Here is a 19,908-nt window from a genome sequence, read left to right as displayed (position 1 = left end):
CTTGAACAGGTCAGGGGCTGGAGGAATCCACAAGCTGAATTCCTTTTTCTGCACAATGGGGAATTGGGGTAGGTGGAGGTGATGTGCAAGATTAGTAGCTCTTTGCGAGGGGGGTCATCGAGATTTAGGTGGAGAATTCGGCAACGGATAACAGCTAGAATGTCGGCAAGGATGGCCCTTTTGTGCCTCTCTTTATTTTCAAAAATTCTGCTGTTTCTTTCCAACCAGAGGTAGTAAATTGAAGCTCCAAATGCCACCTTGAAAGCTGTTGTAACACCGTGCTTACCTTTGAAGTTTGCTCTAAGCCACTCTTCTTCCACACACAGGGATCTGAGAGGCTTTCTTCTTGAGGAAAGACGCCATAGGATCGACCTCCAAACCCAAGATGAATACGAGCACTTGAAAAATAAGTGGTCAATACTTTCAAGCTCGCATTTACATAGAGGACATCGAGTCTCCCTGGAGGTACCTAGAAAAATCAAACGATCTCTAGTGCTTAGCTTGTTTTGAAGAGCCTGCCAAGTGACGAAACTGTGCTTTGGAATGTGGCCAGTGAACCAGATTGAGGAGTACCATTGAACTTTTTGGGTACTGATCCTACAGATGTTCCAGGCACTTTTGGAGGTGAAAAAACCGTCAGCATTAGGCTTCCAAATCACCTGAGTTTCATGGTTGCTGATGTGCAGAGTTGAGGATAGAATGTTCTGAATGGCTGGAAGAGTGGTCTCAAGGATTGGGTCCCATTCCCCATTACAGAACAGCTGGTCAACTGTTGCTTTGGATGATATAGAATTGAGGGTTCTGCCTTCAGGATATTGGTATGTGAGTCTCCCGTTGGGGTGCCAGGGCTCTTTCCAGAAATCTACGCCTTTACCATCACCGAGAATATAGCAAATGTGAGGACTGGCTTTTTCTCTAGCATTGAAGATGGATCTCGCTGCCCAGGAAGGGTTGCTGGGCATTTTTGAAATCCAAAAGCTTTTCCTTTTGAGATATTTGAATTTAAACCATTTGGCCCAAAAAGAATTTCTTCCACTAATGACATTCCAAAGGGATTTCAGCTGACAAGCTTGGTTGATCTCGGATAGCTTTCTGATACCCAAACCACCTTCAGATTTTGGTCTACATATAGTGTCCCAGGCAACTGAGTGGATCTTTTATTAATGGCGTTCCCAGACCAAATAAAGTTCCGGAAAATCTGCTCAATTTTCATAAGAATTCCGATGGGGATATTGAAAGAAGAAGACCAGTAGAGCTGGAAAGAAGTTAGCACAGTTTTAACTAACTCAACTCTGCCTGCTCGAGACAGCAGGTTGTTGGACCATGTAGCAATGCGTTTATGGACTTTGGCAATGAGAGGGTTGCAATCAGCATGGGATAGTCTGGAAGAAAACAAAGGCAGCCCAAGGTATTTGATTGGGAATTTACCTAGCTGGAAGTTAAAAATGGATTGCATTTGGGACCTGTAGCCGTCAGCACTTTCAGAGAGAAATATTTCACTCTTTTGGATGTTGATTTCAAGCCCGGAACACTGGTTAAACTTGCTTATACAATCAAGGATTTCTCTTGCTATGGGGCCAGCTGGGGACGCAAAAAGAAGAAGATCATCAGCAAACAAGCGATGGGAAATCTGGGCAGAGTCGATAGAGAAGGGGGAGGAAATCCTGTTTTGAAGAGTAGCTTCATTTAGAATGGCAGAGAACATTTCCATAGTGATACAGAATAAGAGGGGGGATAGAGGGTCGCCCTGACGGAGACCATTTGAGGATCGGAAGTATCCACAGGGGGAACCATTTACCAGGATAGCAAACGAAGCAGTTTGGATGCACTGGAGGATCCAGTTACACCAAGCATCATTGAATCCTATTTTCTTCATAATGAGGATCAAGGAATCATGTCGCACATTGTCAAAAGCTTTCTTTAGGTCAATTTTGAGGCAGAGGGCCGGCTTGGTTTCTTTAAGATGGAAATTGTGGATGATGTCATGAGCAAGAAGAATGTTATCATGGATGAGTCTGCCTTTGATAAAGGCAGATTGGCTCAGGCTAATGATCTTATCCATCACGGTTTTAAGACGATTGGTCAGGATTTTGGAAATAATTTTGTATAGGTAGTTACACAGAGAGATAGGCCTGAACATCTCAGGGGAGCTGGCATCAATGGACTTCGGGATTAAAGCTATGTTGGTAGCATTTATCTCAGCAAGAATCTTACCAGAATTGAAAAAGTGGATCACCACCTTTGAAACATCATTTCCTATTAGATACCAGAAAGATTTGAAAAATTGGCCATTAAAACCATCGGGCCCGGGAGCCTTGTTCCCGTTAGAGTTAAAAATGACAGATTCGACCTCCTCTTTTGTGACTGGCCTTACTAGACGGTCTGCATCAAACTTGTCCAGAGTTTTCAATGGGTCAGGAAGCCACTGAATGGGGTCAGCATCTTTTTTCGAGTTTAACAAGTTTTCAAAAAAACTAACCAGAATATCTTGGATTTGGACAGGGTCAGATGTTATCATACCCCCCCCGCAGAAGTGAGGCCTTGGATGCTTTTATGGTTTTTTCTGGAGTTCAGCGCAGAGTAGAAGAAGGCTGTGTTCCCATCCCCATTGTGGAGCCAGTCTACCCTCGCTTGCTGCCTGTACATTGCTTCCTCCTTTTTTGAAGTTTGGAAGTAGGCTTCTTTGAGTTTGGCCTCTTCAGCTCTTAGAGTTCTATTGGAAGGATCAGTAGGAATTTTTGATGGGACCTCATCAAGCTGGTTTCTAATGATTGGAAGCTCAATGTTGATTCTTCCAAAAACATTATTGTTCCAGACCTTCATTACCCTTTTGACTTCTTTCAATCTTGTAGTAACCTTGTACATCAGATTGCCACTAACAGGGGTTTACCAAGCTCTTTCTACAGCTTCGAACAGAGAAGGCTCCTCCAGCCACATATTAAAGAAACAGAAAGATCTCTTCCCATGTAAATTTCTTACAGGAGGGGCACTGACTATGATTGGAGAGTGGTCTGAGAGGCCATAGTTTTTATAGAACGAAGAGGTGGTAGGGAATTGGCAGAGCCAGTCAGTGTTAACCAGAACTCTATCCAGTCTCCGAAGTTTGAGGTTCTAAGCATCAGAGTTGTTGGACCAGGAGAGTGTTTGACCCACAGCTCTCAGGTCCGAGAGAAAGCAATCATAAATACATTCATTGAAATCAGCCATGTCTTCTTGGATGGGATTAGCTCCTCCATAACGCTCATCAAGGAATCTGATGGTGTTAAAGTCTCCCATGGCAACCCAGGGGAGGTATAATGAATGTTGAATACTTCTGAGGATGTCCCATAGTGCTCTTCTAGCAATGCCTGTATTGAATGCATAGATAGCTGTTAGGCAAATACGGATATTTGTAGCAAGAAAATGCACTTCACAATGAATGTGTTGGGCTGAATCATTTAAAACATTAATGGCTATCTGGTTTGGGTCCCAGAGGATCCAGATTCTCCCTATGATAGTGTGATTGTAATTGGCATAACAGAGCCAGTTCTCAGCAATCTCAGTGGAGTATTCTTGAAACATATCAATCTTTGCTTTAGTTTCCACCAGACAAATGAAAGGGAGGTGCTCCTTTCTGATGAGCAATTTGATATCATCTCTACGAAGCTTGGAACACAGCCCTCGAACATTCCATATTGCTACCTTCAATATTGACAGAGAAATTTTGGAGGGCTTTGGGCACTCGATGGTGCAGGGGTTGGGTCCGGAGCAGAGACATTATTACGGATTGGTGCTTGGTCCACATCCTCAATACTGCAGCACTGGGTATGACTAGGGTCTGAATCTGCAGCATCAGGAGAGGAGGGTTTTTCAACCCATTCAGATTGGGAGTACTTTTTTTTTTAGGATGGTTATACTCTCCAACGGCTGAGTTGGGGCAGCTTCTTTTGCTCTCAGGTCATTTGGCCTCGTCGACTCACTACCATTCCTTTTTTCATCCAACGTCTGTTCAAGAATGACAGGAGGCTCCTCCATTTCAAGAACAGCAAAGCTGTTTTGAAGGAAGGACGCCTTTGACTGAGGGGAAGATGGTCTCTGTTGAATAACTTTGGGGGACTTTTGGACGGCAATCACCATACCTTCTGTACTGGGCATCATTGCAGGTTCGGTGGAGGTTTGGGGATTTTCGGCCGACTTTTGAACTGGTCTCCATTCCTGTTTGGATTTTGGCTCCTTTCGTTGGAGAAGAACCGAACAGGCTTCAGGGGGGTGACTAAAATTTTTGCAGATTGTGCAAGCCTTTGGCTTCCAATCATACTCCACAACTTGATTATGCACTCCATATGTGGTATGAATTGGGATTATTTCAGGCAACTCAGCCTCAGCATCGATTTCCACACATAGTCTTGCATACAAAAGTCTTGTGGCTTCAGTGGTTTGGGAGTCCATGTAGAGTGGTATCCCAATGTAGCTAGCAATCTTGCTTATCCCCTTTGTATTCCAGAACTCTAATGGAAGGCCAGGAAGCCGTATCCAAATGGGCACAGATGTTAGCTTGAGTTTTTCCAAAGGCATACCAGGTTTCCATTTCTTCAACACCAGAGGTCTACCTCCATAGGAATGTTCACCGGACTCCAAAACTGCATCACTGTCTTCAGCACACGTGAATTTAAATAAATAGAATCCACTACTTAGGGTGTGAATCTGCATTTCACCTTTAAGGTTCCACTTCTTTGACAAGTTTTCTCGAAGATTGAGGAAATGCGGTCTGCGACCTATAAAGTATCCCACCAGGGTGTGGTCCCATCTTCTTGCCATATCAGTGATCTCTTCAGATTGAAAGGAAATCTTCTTTCTCCCTTCGTCGTCCTCATTTAGATCTACAAAGTGCAAGTTTGAAGACTTCACCTTTTTTTGGTTGCTGAAGAGTGATCTCCATTGATTTGGGCCTTGAGGTTCCTCTCCAGGGGATTGGGTATTTTGCAGATCAGGACCCAAATTTGGGGTAGTCTCTTCACCATTGCTGTTGCTGTCCATTTGAATTTCGGGGAGGGAATTCAAATTTTGAACACTACAGTTCGGTGCTCCTCTTGTTTTGTGCCCAACTTCCAAGAAGCTTCCTTCAGAGTCAAAGAAAAGACTTTGACCCCCTTTTTCAACACAAGATTTGAACTTTCCCGCTTTTGCAAGTTTCTTGTTGATCAGTGGGCCCGAACTGGGAGGTGAATACCCATCAGTTAAACCAGTAGCTTGGACACATTGGTTAATAACCTGCTTTGGGTAGCTTATCGGGGAAGGCATTCTATTTTTGGAAAGTAAAGGATTTTCCGGACCAGATGAGCCGGCGGTCATCGGAGATTGATGAAGAAGGGATGGCTTCAGGGAGCATTCAGCTCCTTGTTTTATCGCTTGTGGGACAAAATGCTCAAGAGTTGGAAGGGGTGGAGCTGGTTTATACAGTTTTTCACTGGCCAAACAAGAGGAAGTCTCGGCTTTGGCTCTTTTTTTGCTACTGGAATTTTCCCCTCCGGTTTGAGGGCTAGCTTTCTTACCAGCAGAGATTTTGGGGAAGATTCTGTGGACACGGGAACCTCTCTTGAAATGAGTGGTGTGGTCGGGACTTTCTTCATTTGCGTGTGAAAACAGATTAAATCTTGGAGGAGGGTGGAGGGCTTTGGCCATTGTCTGGGAGGGGCTTGAAGGGCTTGGGCTCTCATCAATGGACAGGGGGTCTTCCTTTTCAGTAGATTTTGCTACCAGGAAATTTTCACGAAGAGCCCCCACAAAGTTGAAGAAGTTATCAGATGGGGTATTGTATACCGGCCACCCTTCACCTTCCAACCGCCTAGGGGGCTCCATGGAAACAATCTTGTCTGGAGTTTTGGTCAGATCTGGAATTTCTTCATTGGGCCAATACTCTTTTGAAGTTCTGAGAACTTCTAAGGCTTTTTCATACCCCGGATCAGGAGGATCCATGGCTAACCAAGGGGAAAAACCGAAAGGATTGAAGGAGCAGGAAGGGCTTGGGCCCTTGGCTTCCCGCCGGCAAAAATGATATAAGAGAAAAATAAAATCACATTGTGACTCAGTAGATTACTCATTACACGGAAGAAACAAACTCGCCTTAGAGTCAGATCGAGCTATTGCCTAAACAATAGTGACATTGCAGAGAAAAAGTACTGCATCTTCCATGATCTGAGGAGCAAAATTGCATATTACAATTAAAAGATCCAGAAGGATGAGGAATCACATGAGACATCTGATGAAGAATTTTCCTCTTAATATAAATAATATGGCATACCTGTTTACTATTTACTGATTTCTGTGAAAAACAGAAAGAATAGATGATTAGTATAACCTTTTCGATGCGGCGAGTTGAGGCACGGACTAGGTCGCTCTCTTTAAGGTGATTTTGCGCCTCTGCGGAAAAGCTTCCGGTGCAACAGATTCGAACGCAATCACCCCCAGGATACAACAGCCCGACGCACCGTCGCTATCTATCTGAAGTACACGATCAGATAAATCCGAACCAAACAACGAACACTCCGAATGCCCAGAAAATGGAATAAAACAGAGATGAAATAAAATAACAGAACACTCTGAAATATAGAGAGAAACTCGGTTCTGTCAACAACAGAAAGAAAGAGAAGCACTGTATTATCACAGATAACAGAGTGCTAGAAAGCAGAGAAGTTGTGTTTTAAAAAACGTTGGTGTGCTTCTGTTTTTATAGCAAAAACGTGTCTGCAGAAGACACTTTTTAAAAACAGTAAAGACACAACGTTAAAACATTAAACGCATCCTTTAAACGTATGTTTTAAACGTTATTAAAGATGTATCTAACGGTCAGATTTAGGGAGAATTAAATAGACGTGACTTTTGGGATAAAATAGAAAAGATACGATTAGGTTTACAATAAACATGACTCTTGGTGTTTAAAATAAACACAACTCTTGGTGATTAAAAAATAATAATCTCGTTTAGGGAAAACCCAAAACCCAACCCAACCCACACGCACACGCACCCGCGCCCACGCCCACGCCCACGCCCTGACCCGACCCGACACGGCACGGCTCGGCTCGGCGCGCGCGCGTGTGTGTGTGTTTATTTGTTTTTGGTTCTCTTTGTAAAATCCCCAAGGCAAACAAATTGAATGCCCTTGAAAGGCTCAAGCCTTAGCTCAACATTCCCTCTTATATGGATGGGAGAATTTTTCTCAACTTCCCATCTTAGACTAAACTTTTGAGAGATAAGAGAGCACACTCCAAAGGTTTTTAGTGGGAAAAGTACAAGAGAAAGAATCAATTTGAAAATTTCAAATTTTGGGTGGGAAATTCAAAAGCAAAAAAGAATCTTTTTCAAAAGCAAATGTTTCTTTCATTTTTAGTATTTAAAATACTAACAATCCCCCACTTATTTTAATAGAAAAAATACTAGTAAAACTTAATGCTGGGCAATCATCAGAGTATCACGTATAATAAAGGTGACTATGTCTGGAACCTTTACTTAGTGTAAGTGCATTCTAACTGTAAGGAATTGATAGTGACTATGTCTTGAACTACAATCCTTGGGTACAGAGAGACGTGCACCACACACATGATACTAAAGTGTTCAATTGGTTCCAAAAAGCTCGCACATTACGGCCATGTGCTACATCCCAGTTTCCATGTAAGCATAAGAGAATAAGCTCTCGTCTCTTTTGGAAGCGGCCCACTTCCGCGCTAACATGTAGGTGAGTCTATCAAGGATGCTCCTGTAGCCTATACATCCCACTCATACGAGCTATAGATCTCATTAAGAGTAATAACTCAACCTTTCAAACGCTTCAGGATATCATGCTTGAGTTACACCATAGGGATGGACTTTGAGATAAACTTGAAAATAGCATGATCGTCCACAAGTTACACTATGACTCGTTTTTCCCATTGAAAACCTAGTTCTTGGGATCTCCAGTCCCTAGGTTGGGTGTCCATCATAGGTAACTATTTACAAATGGGCTTTAGTCCCATCCCCCTCGATGTACTGCAGATTTTCTCCCTTGACAAGGCCTTAGTTAAGGGATCTGCCAAATTATCACCAGATCTCACAAAGTCAATGGTGACTGATCCATTAGAAATCAATTCTCTCACAGTATTGTGCTTCCGGCGTATCTGTCGCGACTTTCCATTATAGTACTTATTATGTACTCTTCCAATAGTAGTTGTGCTGTCACAGTGAATCAAAATAGCGGGAACAGGTCTTTCTCAAATAGGTATATCAGATAAAAATTTCTCAACCAACTAGCCTCTTCACACGCAGAGGTTAGTGCAATCAACTCAGATTCCATAGTGGACTGAGCAATAATAGTCTGTTTCTTGGATCTCCAAGAAACTGCACCACTACCAATAGTAAATACATACCCAGTGGTAGCCATGGAATCTTCTGACAAAGTATTCCAATCGGCATCACTGAAACCCTCTAGAACAGCAGGAAACCTATGGTAGTGAATCTCATTATTAATGGTTCATTTAAGGTATCTCATGACTCGTGATATAGCATTCCAATGTTCTATACTAGGATTACTAGTATATCTACATAATATGCCTACTGCATATGCTATATCAGGTCTGGTACAGTCTGTAGCATACCTTAAACTACCAATAATACTAGCATACTCTTTTTGATTAACACTATCACCTTCATTAGAATACAATCTAATACTAGGATCAAAAGGAGTACATACTGGATTACAATCAAAGTACTTATACTTTTTAAGTATCTTTTCTATATAATGGGACTGGTCTAAAGATATACCACTATCAGATCTTGTAATTTTAATCCCTAAAATTACATTTGCTTCTCCTAGATCTTTCATATCAAAGTTTTGTTTTAATAGATTTTTGGTTTGTTTAACTATTTCCAAGTTAGAACCAAAAATTAAAAGATCATCAACATACAAGCAAATAATAATACAATAAGTATTAATATACTTATAATATATACATTTATCACTTTTATTGATTTTAAAACCATTTGATATAATGACATTATCAAATTTCTCATGCCACTGTTTTGGTGCTTATTTAAGACCATACAGTGACTTCACCAACTTACATACTTTATTTTCTTGACCTGGAGATATGAAACCACTAGGTTGGTCCATATATATCTCCTCTTCTAGAGTACCATTTAAAAAAGCTGTCTTTACATCCATTTGATGAATTACCAGATTATGGATTGCAGCAATTGCAATCAAGACTCTAATGGATGTAATCCTAGTAACAGGAGAGTATGTATCAAAGAAATCAATATTTTCTTTTTGCCTAAAGCCTTTAGCAACAAGCCTAGCTTTATACTTGTCTATGGTTCCATCTGGTTTCAATTTTCTTTTAAGAATCCATTTACACCCAATGGTCTTAAATCCTGGTGGTAAATCTACTAATTTCCAAGTCTGGTTTGACATCAGAGACTCCATCTCATCATTGACAGCTTCTCTCCAAAAGTCAGCATCTGACGAGGATAATGCTTCCTCTAAGGAAGAATGATCTCCCTCCAAACTAAAGACATAGAAATCAGAGCCAAAATCCTTTGCTATTTTGGATCTTTTACTTCTCCTAGGTTCAATTTCTTCTTCAGGGTTTACCTCAATCCTAGGCTCAGTACCCCCACTATCTCCAATAGTCATGGTACCCCCACTATGTCTAGATTTAAAAGGAAATTTATCTTCAAAAATTCAGCATCCACTGACTCTATTATTACACTGTTATTTAGGTCTAAAAACCTATATGTTTTGCTTGTAAGTGAGTAACCCATAAAGGCACACTCTATGGCTCTACTTCCTATTTTGGGTCTCTTAATATTAGAAAGTCTTACATAAGCTAAACATCCCCAAACTCTAAAGTAACTCACATTGGGTTTCCTATTTTTCCAAAATTCAAAAGGTGAGACTTTAATTTTGTAATTAGGAATTCTATTAAGAACATAGCAGGAAGTTAGAATTGCTTCTCCCCATAAGTTAGAGGGGGCTCCTGAACTTAGGAGTAAAGCATTCGTAAGTTCCACTAGTGTTCTATTTTTCCTTTCTGCAACCCCATTTGAGGCGGGGGAGTAAGGAGCGGTTGTTTCATGTATAATTCCTAATGACTTAACAAAATCAGTGAATTCTAATGATTCATATTCACCTCCTCTATCACTTCTTAGTCCTTAATCTTCCTATTGAATTGGTTCTCTACTTCTAATAGGTATTCCTTAAACATTTTTAAGGCTAAACTCTTATGTCTAATTAAATAGATGATTGTATACTTAGAAAAATCATCTATAAAGGTTATAAAGTATCTTTTACCACTACGGGTCAAGATACCGTCTAACTCACAAATGTCACTATGAATTAAGTCTAAAAGTTCTGAATTCCTTTCAACACTTTTGAAAGGCTTTCTAGAAATTTTAGCCTTACTACATATTTCACATTTGTTAAAGTCTTCTAAGACTACTTTAGGAATCATACCTAATACACTCATGTTATGTACATATTTTTTATTTATATGACATAACCTAGCATGCCATGAATTAACAGAAGAAAGCATGTAAACAGAAGAATCAATTTCATTGATTATTTCAACATTCAGTTTGAACGTTCCATCACATGCATATCCTTTACCAACAAAGGATCCAAACTTGGTTACAACATACTGGTCAGACTCTATGGTTTGTTTAAAACCAGCCTTGTTAAGAAGAAAACCAGAAATTAAGTTCTTCCTCATGTCTGGAGTATGAAGAACATCCTTCAGTATCACTTTCCGCCCTGAAGTGAAGCAAAGTTCAACGTCCCCAACACCGAGTACCTTTGTTGTATGCGAGTCCCCTAGAAGCACCTTCTTCTCATTATCTGCATGAGCATACGTCTTGAACCACTTCCTGTCAAAACACACATGACGGGACGCACCAGTGTCGACCCACCACCCTTCAGATCCTCCAATGATATTCACTTCAGTGATCATAGCCACAAGTGGCTCTTCTATCACGTTGGCTTGAGGGATTGGCGCAGTCTTCTTACGTCGACACATCCGTACAATATGACCCTTTAGACCACAAATATAGCACACAACTTTGGAATAGTCATTCTTTCCAGAAGTTGTGTTTTGGTTCGGACGCTTGAAGGTACCTCAGTTTTGGTTCTGTTGCTTTTTCTTCAACTTCTTTTTGGGCTTCAGATTCACTTGCGGTTTCTGATTTTGGTTCTTAACTTCAGAAATGGCATTAACATTAGTTACATTTTTAGTATTCCCTTCTTTCTTATCTTGGTTACGGTTTTCTTCTTCGATCCGAAGACGAACAAGAAGACCTTCCATAGATAATTCCTTAGTTTTATGAAGAAGGGAATTTCTGAATTCTTTCCAAGAAGGAGGTAATTTGTCAATCACGGCTGCAACTTGAAATTGTTCACTAATAGTCATTCCTTCCGCAAGAATGTCGTGAACAAGTTTTTGCAACTCGTGGGTTTGAGAAATCATCGTCTTCTCATCCACCATGTAATATCTAAAATACTTGCTAACCGCATATTTTTTAGACCCAGCCTCTTCCGTATCATATTTCTTCTGTAAGGCTTCCCAAAGAGTTATGGAATCCTTACAGTCACTATAAAAATCATATAGTTCGTCGGAGAGGCAATTTAGAATAAAATTTTGGCAAAGGAAATCAGAATCTTTCCAATTCTTTTTCATTACAGATCTAACGGGATCAAGTTCTGATCTCCATGGCCTTGGGTCATCTAAAACATGGGCTACTTTCTTGGTGGATAAATAGAAAAACATTTTCTTCTTCCATCTCTTAAAATTAACACCACTGAATCGAAAAGGCTTATTCGGATTTGAAGAATCCGAGATAATCTCATCATGGGATGCCATATTTTAGAAAGAGGAAAACAGAAACGCAAATCACCTTAAAATTGATGAAGAATTTTCCTCTTAATATAAATAATATGGCGTACCTGTTTACTAATTTCTGTGAAAAATAGAAAGAATAGATGATTAGTATAACCTTTTCGATGCGGCGAGTTGAGGCACGGACTAGGTCGCTCTCTTTAAGGTGATTTTGCGCCTCTGCGGAAAAGCTTCCGGTGCAACAGATTCGAACGCAATCACCCCCAGGATACAACAGCCCAACGCACCGTCGCTATCTATCTGAAGTACACGATCAGATAAATCCGAACCAAACAACGAACACTCCGAATGCCTAGAAAATGGAATAAAACAGAGATGAAATAAAATAACAGAACACTCTGAAATATAGAGAGAAACTCGGTTCTGTCAACAACAGAAAGAAAGAGAAGCACTGTATTATCACAGATAACAGAGTGCTAGAAAGCAGAGAAGTTGTGTTTTAAAAAACGTTGGTGTGCTTCTGTTTTTATAGCAAAAACGTGTATGTAGAAGACACCTTTTAAAAACAGTAAAGACACAACGTTAAAACATTAAACGCATCCTTTAAACGTATGTTTTAAACGTTATTAAAGATGTATCTAACGGTCAGATTTAGGGAGAATTAAATAGACGTGACTTTTGGGATAAAATAGAAAAGATACGATTAGGTTTACAATAAACATGACTCTTGTTGGTGTTTAAAATAAACACAACTCTTGGTGATTAAAAAATAATAATCTCGTTTAGGGAAAACCCAAAACCCAACCCAACCCACACGCACACGCACGCGCACGCGCGCCCACGCCCCGACCCGACCCGACACGGCTCGGCTCGGCTCGGCTCGCACGCGTGTGTTTATTTGTTTTTGATTCTCTTTGTAAAATCCCCAAGGCAAACAAATTGAATGCCCTTGAAAGGCTCAAGCCTTAGCTCAACATTCCCTCTTATATGGATGGGAGAATTTTTCTCAACTTCCCATCTTGGACTAAACTTTTGAGAGATAAGAGAGCACACTCCAAAGGTTTTTAGTGGGAAAAGTACAAGTGAAAGAATCAATTTGAAAATTTCAAATTTTGGGTGGGAAGTTCAAAAGCAAAAAAGAATCTTTTTCAAAAGCAAATGTTTCTTTCATTTTTAGTATTTAAAATACTAACAACATCTACATGATATATGAAAACCAAATCAAGATAAGCATTTAAAAAAACAGCTCCGGGTTTCTTAATAAAAATCTCATGCACAAACCTTTAGTGTAAGGCACGGATGAGATACAACAAACCCGCAGACCACAACGAGAGTAATTGATGATACAACACAACAAAAGGGGGATATATTTTGAAACTGGCAACAAAACCCCACCACTCTTTTGTCAAAGCAATCCCATATAGAACGAGAAATGGAGCATTGTCAAATGATGAATTTGGCAGACATCATTAGACGTGTTGAAACACAAAAAGAACCAAAATTCTAAAAATAACCACACATAAGCAAAAGATTTTAAATAGAAATATGATGGAAATGAGGCTAGTTAACTCTAATTTTGGCATGGCATTCATATACCTATTAGACAGAGAGAACCAAATGTAGGAAACCACTCAACATCCCTGACATCTTTTGCACAATCTGCATGAGCATCATAAACATATACTGGCAATACCCTTGGGAGATAGGCTACTGTGGGAGGTGAAAGAAGTGCCTAATAAATGGAGCAGTTCGCTATGTCATGGTAAAGATGGAGCTGAATAACTAGAAATGAAATGAAATGAAATAACTGAAAACATATTCCAATTCACAGTCAATGCCTGTCCTACGAGAAGAAATATAAACGAGAAGTAACCGATAGATGCACCAACAAAAGGCCTTTCTCCAAACAACTAACACCCTTTAGCTGCAGGAACAAAATAGTCATCTATAAAGTGGAAATGCAGCCAAAGACAAAGCCAGGACAAATACGAGCAAGCAAACCAACAACATTTGCATCCTCGTCTGGTAAAAATTGTTTTGCCAAATACTGGATAACGCCAACAGCAGGTACAACAAGAAGAAGAAAACATAGGACTGCAAAATGCAACTTACTGTTATAATAAACATAAAAACCTATCACACAACACTAAATATTAATGTCTGAAACGTAACTCACTGTCCAACGTCTAATGGTAGCTATAACAGCAGATATAGCACGAACCAAAAGAAAACGTCCAATACCAACAAATACATAAAGAACTCGAGAAAGTTTTCAATCATCTTTCCTGCAAACAATTTTCATGCATAATTTCAGAAAATAGCCCTACCTGAACTATAAATCTACGTCATAAGACAGGCATCTTCCAGACCATTTATGCCCACCAGAACAAATTGAGAGAACTGCTGGATTGCAAATAAGGGAAGTAAAGAAAAAAGGAAAATCAGCCATTGTTGGAACTTTGATGATCCGTACAATTCATCACCCCCACGACAACTGCAGCAAAAGACATCAGAATGAGAAAATTGCTATTAAGAAACAACTTTGATATCAGAAAAAGAGGACCTCATGAAAGCACCAAACTTACTTGAACAAGTGACACGATAAGAAGAAACACTGACGAAAACAACAAAAATGAAAGGGATTTGCTAGCATCCATCGCAGAAGGCATTTCGCGGATGGCCTATTGCATCTGAGGGTAGCCACACAGTCTCACTTTTCAGCAGATTTTGTCTTCATTCATGAAGTGGCTGCTCTCAGATGCAACAGGCCATCCGCGATGGATGCTAGCAAATCCTAAAAAGAAATAGCCTAACACAAAACAAACAAGTGATGCAAAAAGAAGAAACGCTAACTAAAACAGCAAAAAAAGTAATAGCCTAACAAAAAACAAGGATATCAGATGTCTTAATTTAATAACCACCACGGATACCCAAGAACAGCTTGTATCGATCAGAAAGAATAGTATCTATCTCTTCGCACGTAATCAAGAAATTGACCAAAATTTTTTTAGCTATCAAGGCTTTTCCTTAGTTAAACCAGATATTACATAAAGCTATCATGCAAATTAAAGATATTGATTACAAATATCATCCATAAACTCATTCTCGAGAGCCATGCAATTATTACGAAGATGATAGTTCCTAAGCATATTCATGATAAAGAAATTAAGGACTCCCATATGTTGATCCTTCGGTGCATATATCAAATAGTATAGAACATTAGTACAAATTTACGCAGAATTTAGAGAAAGAGACAAAAGCTACCCAATATTCGATGAGCTCTTAGCTGCAGAAGAGCATGGATCGTTTAATGGAAGAAATCCTATCATTCAATCTGAAAGTTAATTGGCAAAATTGGATACTGTGGGACCCGATCCCGCGAGAGGGGTGGGGCGCGAGCCGCCACGCTCTCTCTTGGTCTCTCGTACCCACGCGATTGGCGTGTGCTCTTTTATTATTGATTTTAATTCGTCTTTTATGTGAACTTGGGATCGCTAAGGTAATCCGAATTCCACACAAAAGAGAGTGACAGAGTTGCCATCTAGATGTGGGATCTAGGACCCATAATTAACCAGAAATCTAGACTCGTTACCTGGTTACAAGAATGGAAGGTAGGGGGAGTTATCCACCACATGCACCATTCCTGCCCGATAACCGGTCTTCAATTCCAAAAGTTAACTTTTTTGAATTTCTTTTAAATGGCTCATTTAACTCTATGTTAGTGTGCTAACTATGTGACATGCATCCTATGATCTAATTTCAATGTAGATCCTAAATGTGTATCTTGATTTCTTAATTTGTTTGAATTCAATCTAAGTGAATGTTCTCCTAAAATTCTAATTTCATGGAAAGTCCTAAGTGATTTAATTAAGAATTTATAAGAAAATTAATATACAAAACCCCACAATTTGTTGTGGAGCCGACTCGTGATTGGTATGCCATCAAGCATCCAAGCTGCCTACGTACCCAAGCCTCACTAGGATCAGAGTCGACGTAGTTCGGTGCACCTAAGCTAAGCTACTTATGCCTAACTCATCTAGGACACCGATCTAGACTGGATTGACTGTTTCAACAGTTTTAAGAGAAGTTATTTAATTCAAGTTGAAGATTTTATTATCGTAGGACTTCATCTAAGATGCTATATGATCCTATCTAAGTGCAAGTTGTCCCTTAGACTAATGCAGGTTAACCTACGTCCTAGGTAACTAGGCTTGTCCTATGAGAAAAGAGGGTAACTAGTGTAACTAGATCTATGGCACGGTTGCTATCCATAGCAAACGCCCGTGATGAGGCTGGACTCCTAACTCTAGGACTCCCTAAAACCTAGGACACAACGAGACGTAAGTGTTCCTAAGGGGTCCTAAAGGTTCCTACGATAGGAGACCGTAATCCAACGGCTCCTAAGACGCGGATCGAGTTAATTCGATTTGTTAAACTTAATGATTTTCGATTTTTGAGAATTTTCGGTTCCTAAACATCTAAGGAATACCAAAGGCTCTATGATTCTCAAGCTTCAGCTTCAAATCCCAACCATGAAAAGGAATCGTGCGCTCCTCCCTTGCGCAATTTAATACTTAAGTTATAGCACCTTATTGCCTGGCATATTTCTCAGGATTTTCGTGGACAGTAGACCTCGGAGCCAATAACATGTTATAACTTAAATACTCAAATTGTCAAGGATCGATTGCAATTGAGATACGATTATGGTTGCATCCTTGGCGTTTAAATTATTCTAGCATGGCCATTTTACAAGGGAAATCTAAGACTCCTAAGATTTCTGCCTCAGCGGCTTAAGGAATGAATGAATGACAGAAAATTAAAGTTCCCTAGAAATTTTCATAATGATTTTGGTTAATTTCAATTTTTAATAGATTTTATCAATTTCAGATCACATGAATGATTTTACAAATGAACTCATTGCAAACAAATTCGAAATAAATTGAAATTTCTACAGTAACAAGGTATAAATGAATATGACTTACTGGAAAATTTTCATAGATTTTTATATTAAGATGCTATTAATTTTCGATTTAATAACAATGAGACCAAATTGTTAAAATTACAAAGCAACCCTTAGAAATAGAAATCTAAATCAATTTAAATTTCTACAGTAACAAGGTATAAATGAATATAGTACACTGTGAAAATTTCATGTATTTTAGATACGATTTACTATCAATTTCAGATTTTTAAAGATTCAGACCAGGTTATGAATTTACACGACATCCCCTAGGAAACAAATTCTAAATCAATTGAAAATTTTACAGTAACATAATATTTGTAATATAAGACTACTGTAAAAAATTTTAAAATTTTAATTATGATTTGATATTAATAAAAAACCCCACAAAATCTGGTTGTTTCAAAAGAAAATATCAAACGATATACCAAATAAAATCCTAAAATCATTAAAAATTCATGGAAGAATATATCAGCATCATATTATTTTACCACGAAATTTTATTAATTTTAGAACTTATTTGGTATATTTTCCATTTTTCTTCTTAAAAAAGATGTCTTTTAAGAGTTTTCTATTTTTTAAACATGATTTTTGAGAAAATTATGATTCTGAAAGATGTCCTTTAACATTGCTCTGATATGACGAACACAAAAAAATTATAATATTCCAAGAAATAGATCATCCTAAGATAGCTGTTTTTTTTCAATTTCTTAAAACTGGGTGGGATGAGAGAGTTCTGGTCCGTTTTATAAAGAGTGTGCGAAACATCATCCAAAATTAAAAGCTCTGTAACTCCCTCATTTTATGTCCAAAAGTTGTGAAATTTCTACCACTCGGAGGACTTCATATTCTCTTTCAGGGGAAAGAAATCTCGTTTCAAAATTGGGTGTGATGAGAGAGTTCTGGTTCGTTTTATGAAGACTGTGTGAAACGTCACCAAAATTAAAACCTCCATAACTCTCTCACTTCAAGTCCATAAGTGGTGAAATTTCTACCACTCGGAGGTCTTCATATTCTCTTTCAGGGGAAAGAAATCTCATTTCAAAATTGGGTGGGATGAGAGAGTTCTGGTCCATTTTTTAAAGAGTATGCGAAACGTCACCCAAAATTAAAACCTCCGTGACTCTCATTTCAAGTCCAAAAGTGGTGACATTTCTACCCACTTGGAGGGCTTCAAATTCTCTTTCATGGTAAAGAAATCTTGGTTCAAAATTGGGTGGGATGAGGGAGTTCTGATCCGTTTTATAAAGAGTGTGCGAAATGTCACCGAAAATTAAAACATCCATAGCTCTCTCATATAAGTCCAAAAGTGGTGTAATTTCTTCCAATCAGAGCTCTTCATATTCTCTTTAAGGGGAAAGAAATCACGTTTCAAAATTCGGCGGGATGAGAGTGTTTTGGTCGCTTTTATAAAGAGTGTGTCACCCAAAATTAAAACCTCTATAACTCGCTAATTTTAAGTCCAAAAGTGGTGAAATTTCTAGTAATCGAAGGTCTTCAAATTGTCTTTAAGGGGAAAGAAATTACGTTTCAAAAATGGGTGGGCTAACAGAGTTCTGGTTCGTTTTATAAAGAGTGTGCGAAACGTCACCCGAAATTAAAACCTCCATTATTCTCTGAAATCAAGTCCTTAAGTGGTGAAATTTGTACCACTCGGAGGTCTTCATAATCTCTTTCAGGAGAAAGAAATCTCGTTTCAAAAATGGGTCGAATGACAGAGTTCTGGTTCGTTTCATAAAAAGTGTGTGAAACGTCACCCAAAATTAAAACCACCATAACTCTCTGATTTCAAGTCCATAAGTGTTGAAATTTGTACCACTCAGAGGTTTTCATATTCTCTTTCAGGGGAAAGAAATCTCGTTTCAAAATTGGGTGGGATGAGATAGTTCTGGTCTATTTTTTAAAGACTGTGCAAAACGTCACCCAAAATTAAAACTTCCATGACTCTCATTTCAAGTCCAAAAGTGGTGACATTTCTACCACTCGGAGAGCTTCAAATTCTCTTTCATGGTAAAGAAATGTCGGTTCAAAATTGGGTGGAATGAGAGAGTTCTGGTCCGTTGAATAAAGAGTGTGCGAAACGTCATCCAAAATCAAAATCTCTGTAACTCCCTCATTTTAAGTCCAGAACTGGTGATTTTTTTTTTGATGAGTAAGCTGGTGTTAGGCAGGACCCCCACCAGAAATTAAATGAAGAAGGAAAAAGATACAAGAGGAACCTAGGGAGCACAAGCAACCAGCTAGGCTCGATCGAGGGGCTCAAAGAGCATACAATCATTGAAAAAGTGACTCAACAAAAAAAAAAAAAAAAAACAGAAACAAAAAGGCTAATGTCTGCAATACAGATCGCCATTTTTGTCTTTCTGAAGAAGCTCCAAAAGGGCAGTGGGGATAAATTGAAGGGGAATATCAAGACCTTTGCAGGGAAAAATTCTTTTGGATAGAAAATCAGCCGCTGAGTTGGCTTCTCTCCAGGTGTGGGTAATCCTACAGTTAATGGCATCAAGATATTGCCAAGTTTTAGTGATGACTGGAAGGTCTTTCTAGGTAGGCTGACTAGATTTGGCCAAGGCTTTAACAGGTAAGGAAGAATCCGCCTCAATCCATATAATCCGGATACCCAGTGATTCCGCAGCAGCTACCCCAATGCAGATAGCTCGAATTTCCAGGGAGTAAATTTTAGTTTTTGGGACAGAAAGGGAGAAGCATAGAACAGTGTCACCATTGGGATCTCTGATGATTCCTCCCAGCCCATCCCCTTCCTCGTTTAAGGATGCATCAGTATTCAACTTAAACTCACACTGAATTGGTGGAATGCAGCGACAGAACTGAGTTTCCTTTAATTTTGGGATAATGTAAACCCAAGATTGGCAGCCATAAGGATCTTTCTTTCATTCGCAGAATCAGAAGAGTTGAGGTGCCTCATTTTCAGCTTAATATCTTCCAGAATGAGACAAAGAGTTTCTCTTTGTGCTTAGATTTTCCTTCGAAAATTCGAAGGTTACGCTCCTTCCAGAGTCTATAGATAGTCGCAGCAAATGCGATTCTGATAGCAATAGCACATTGACCTTTCCCTTTCCAATGATTTCGGATCCATTCTTCTTCAGCCAA

At 39.2% G+C, this 19,908-nt stretch overlaps 1 protein-coding gene across 1 annotated transcript; it reads right to left on the bottom strand.

Annotated features, from left to right (window-relative positions):
- Positions 1–11,120: 11,120 nt before the first annotated feature.
- On the bottom strand, positions 11,121–11,861 carry LOC143853965 (uncharacterized). Its single transcript, XM_077363661.1, has one exon. It carries the CDS (start codon positions 11,859–11,861, stop codon positions 11,121–11,123), a length of 741 nt encoding a protein of 246 aa, XP_077219776.1.
- Positions 11,862–19,908: the final 8,047 nt, after the last annotated feature.

This window comes from Tasmannia lanceolata, unplaced genomic scaffold, assembly GCF_043159265.1.
Source record: "Tasmannia lanceolata isolate RefF3 unplaced genomic scaffold, GAP_Taslan_0.1 ptg000020l, whole genome shotgun sequence".
Classification (NCBI taxonomy): Eukaryota; Viridiplantae; Streptophyta; class Magnoliopsida; order Canellales; family Winteraceae; genus Tasmannia; species Tasmannia lanceolata.
The sequence above is the reverse complement of the archived record's forward strand: the minus strand, read 5'-3'. Positions and strand labels throughout refer to the sequence as shown.

Bases quoted from the DNA above. Each gene is read 5' to 3' on its own strand.
- LOC143853965 (XM_077363661.1), bottom strand. From the start codon at position 11,861: ATGGCATCCCATGATGAGATTATCTCGGATTCTTCAAATCCGAATAAG.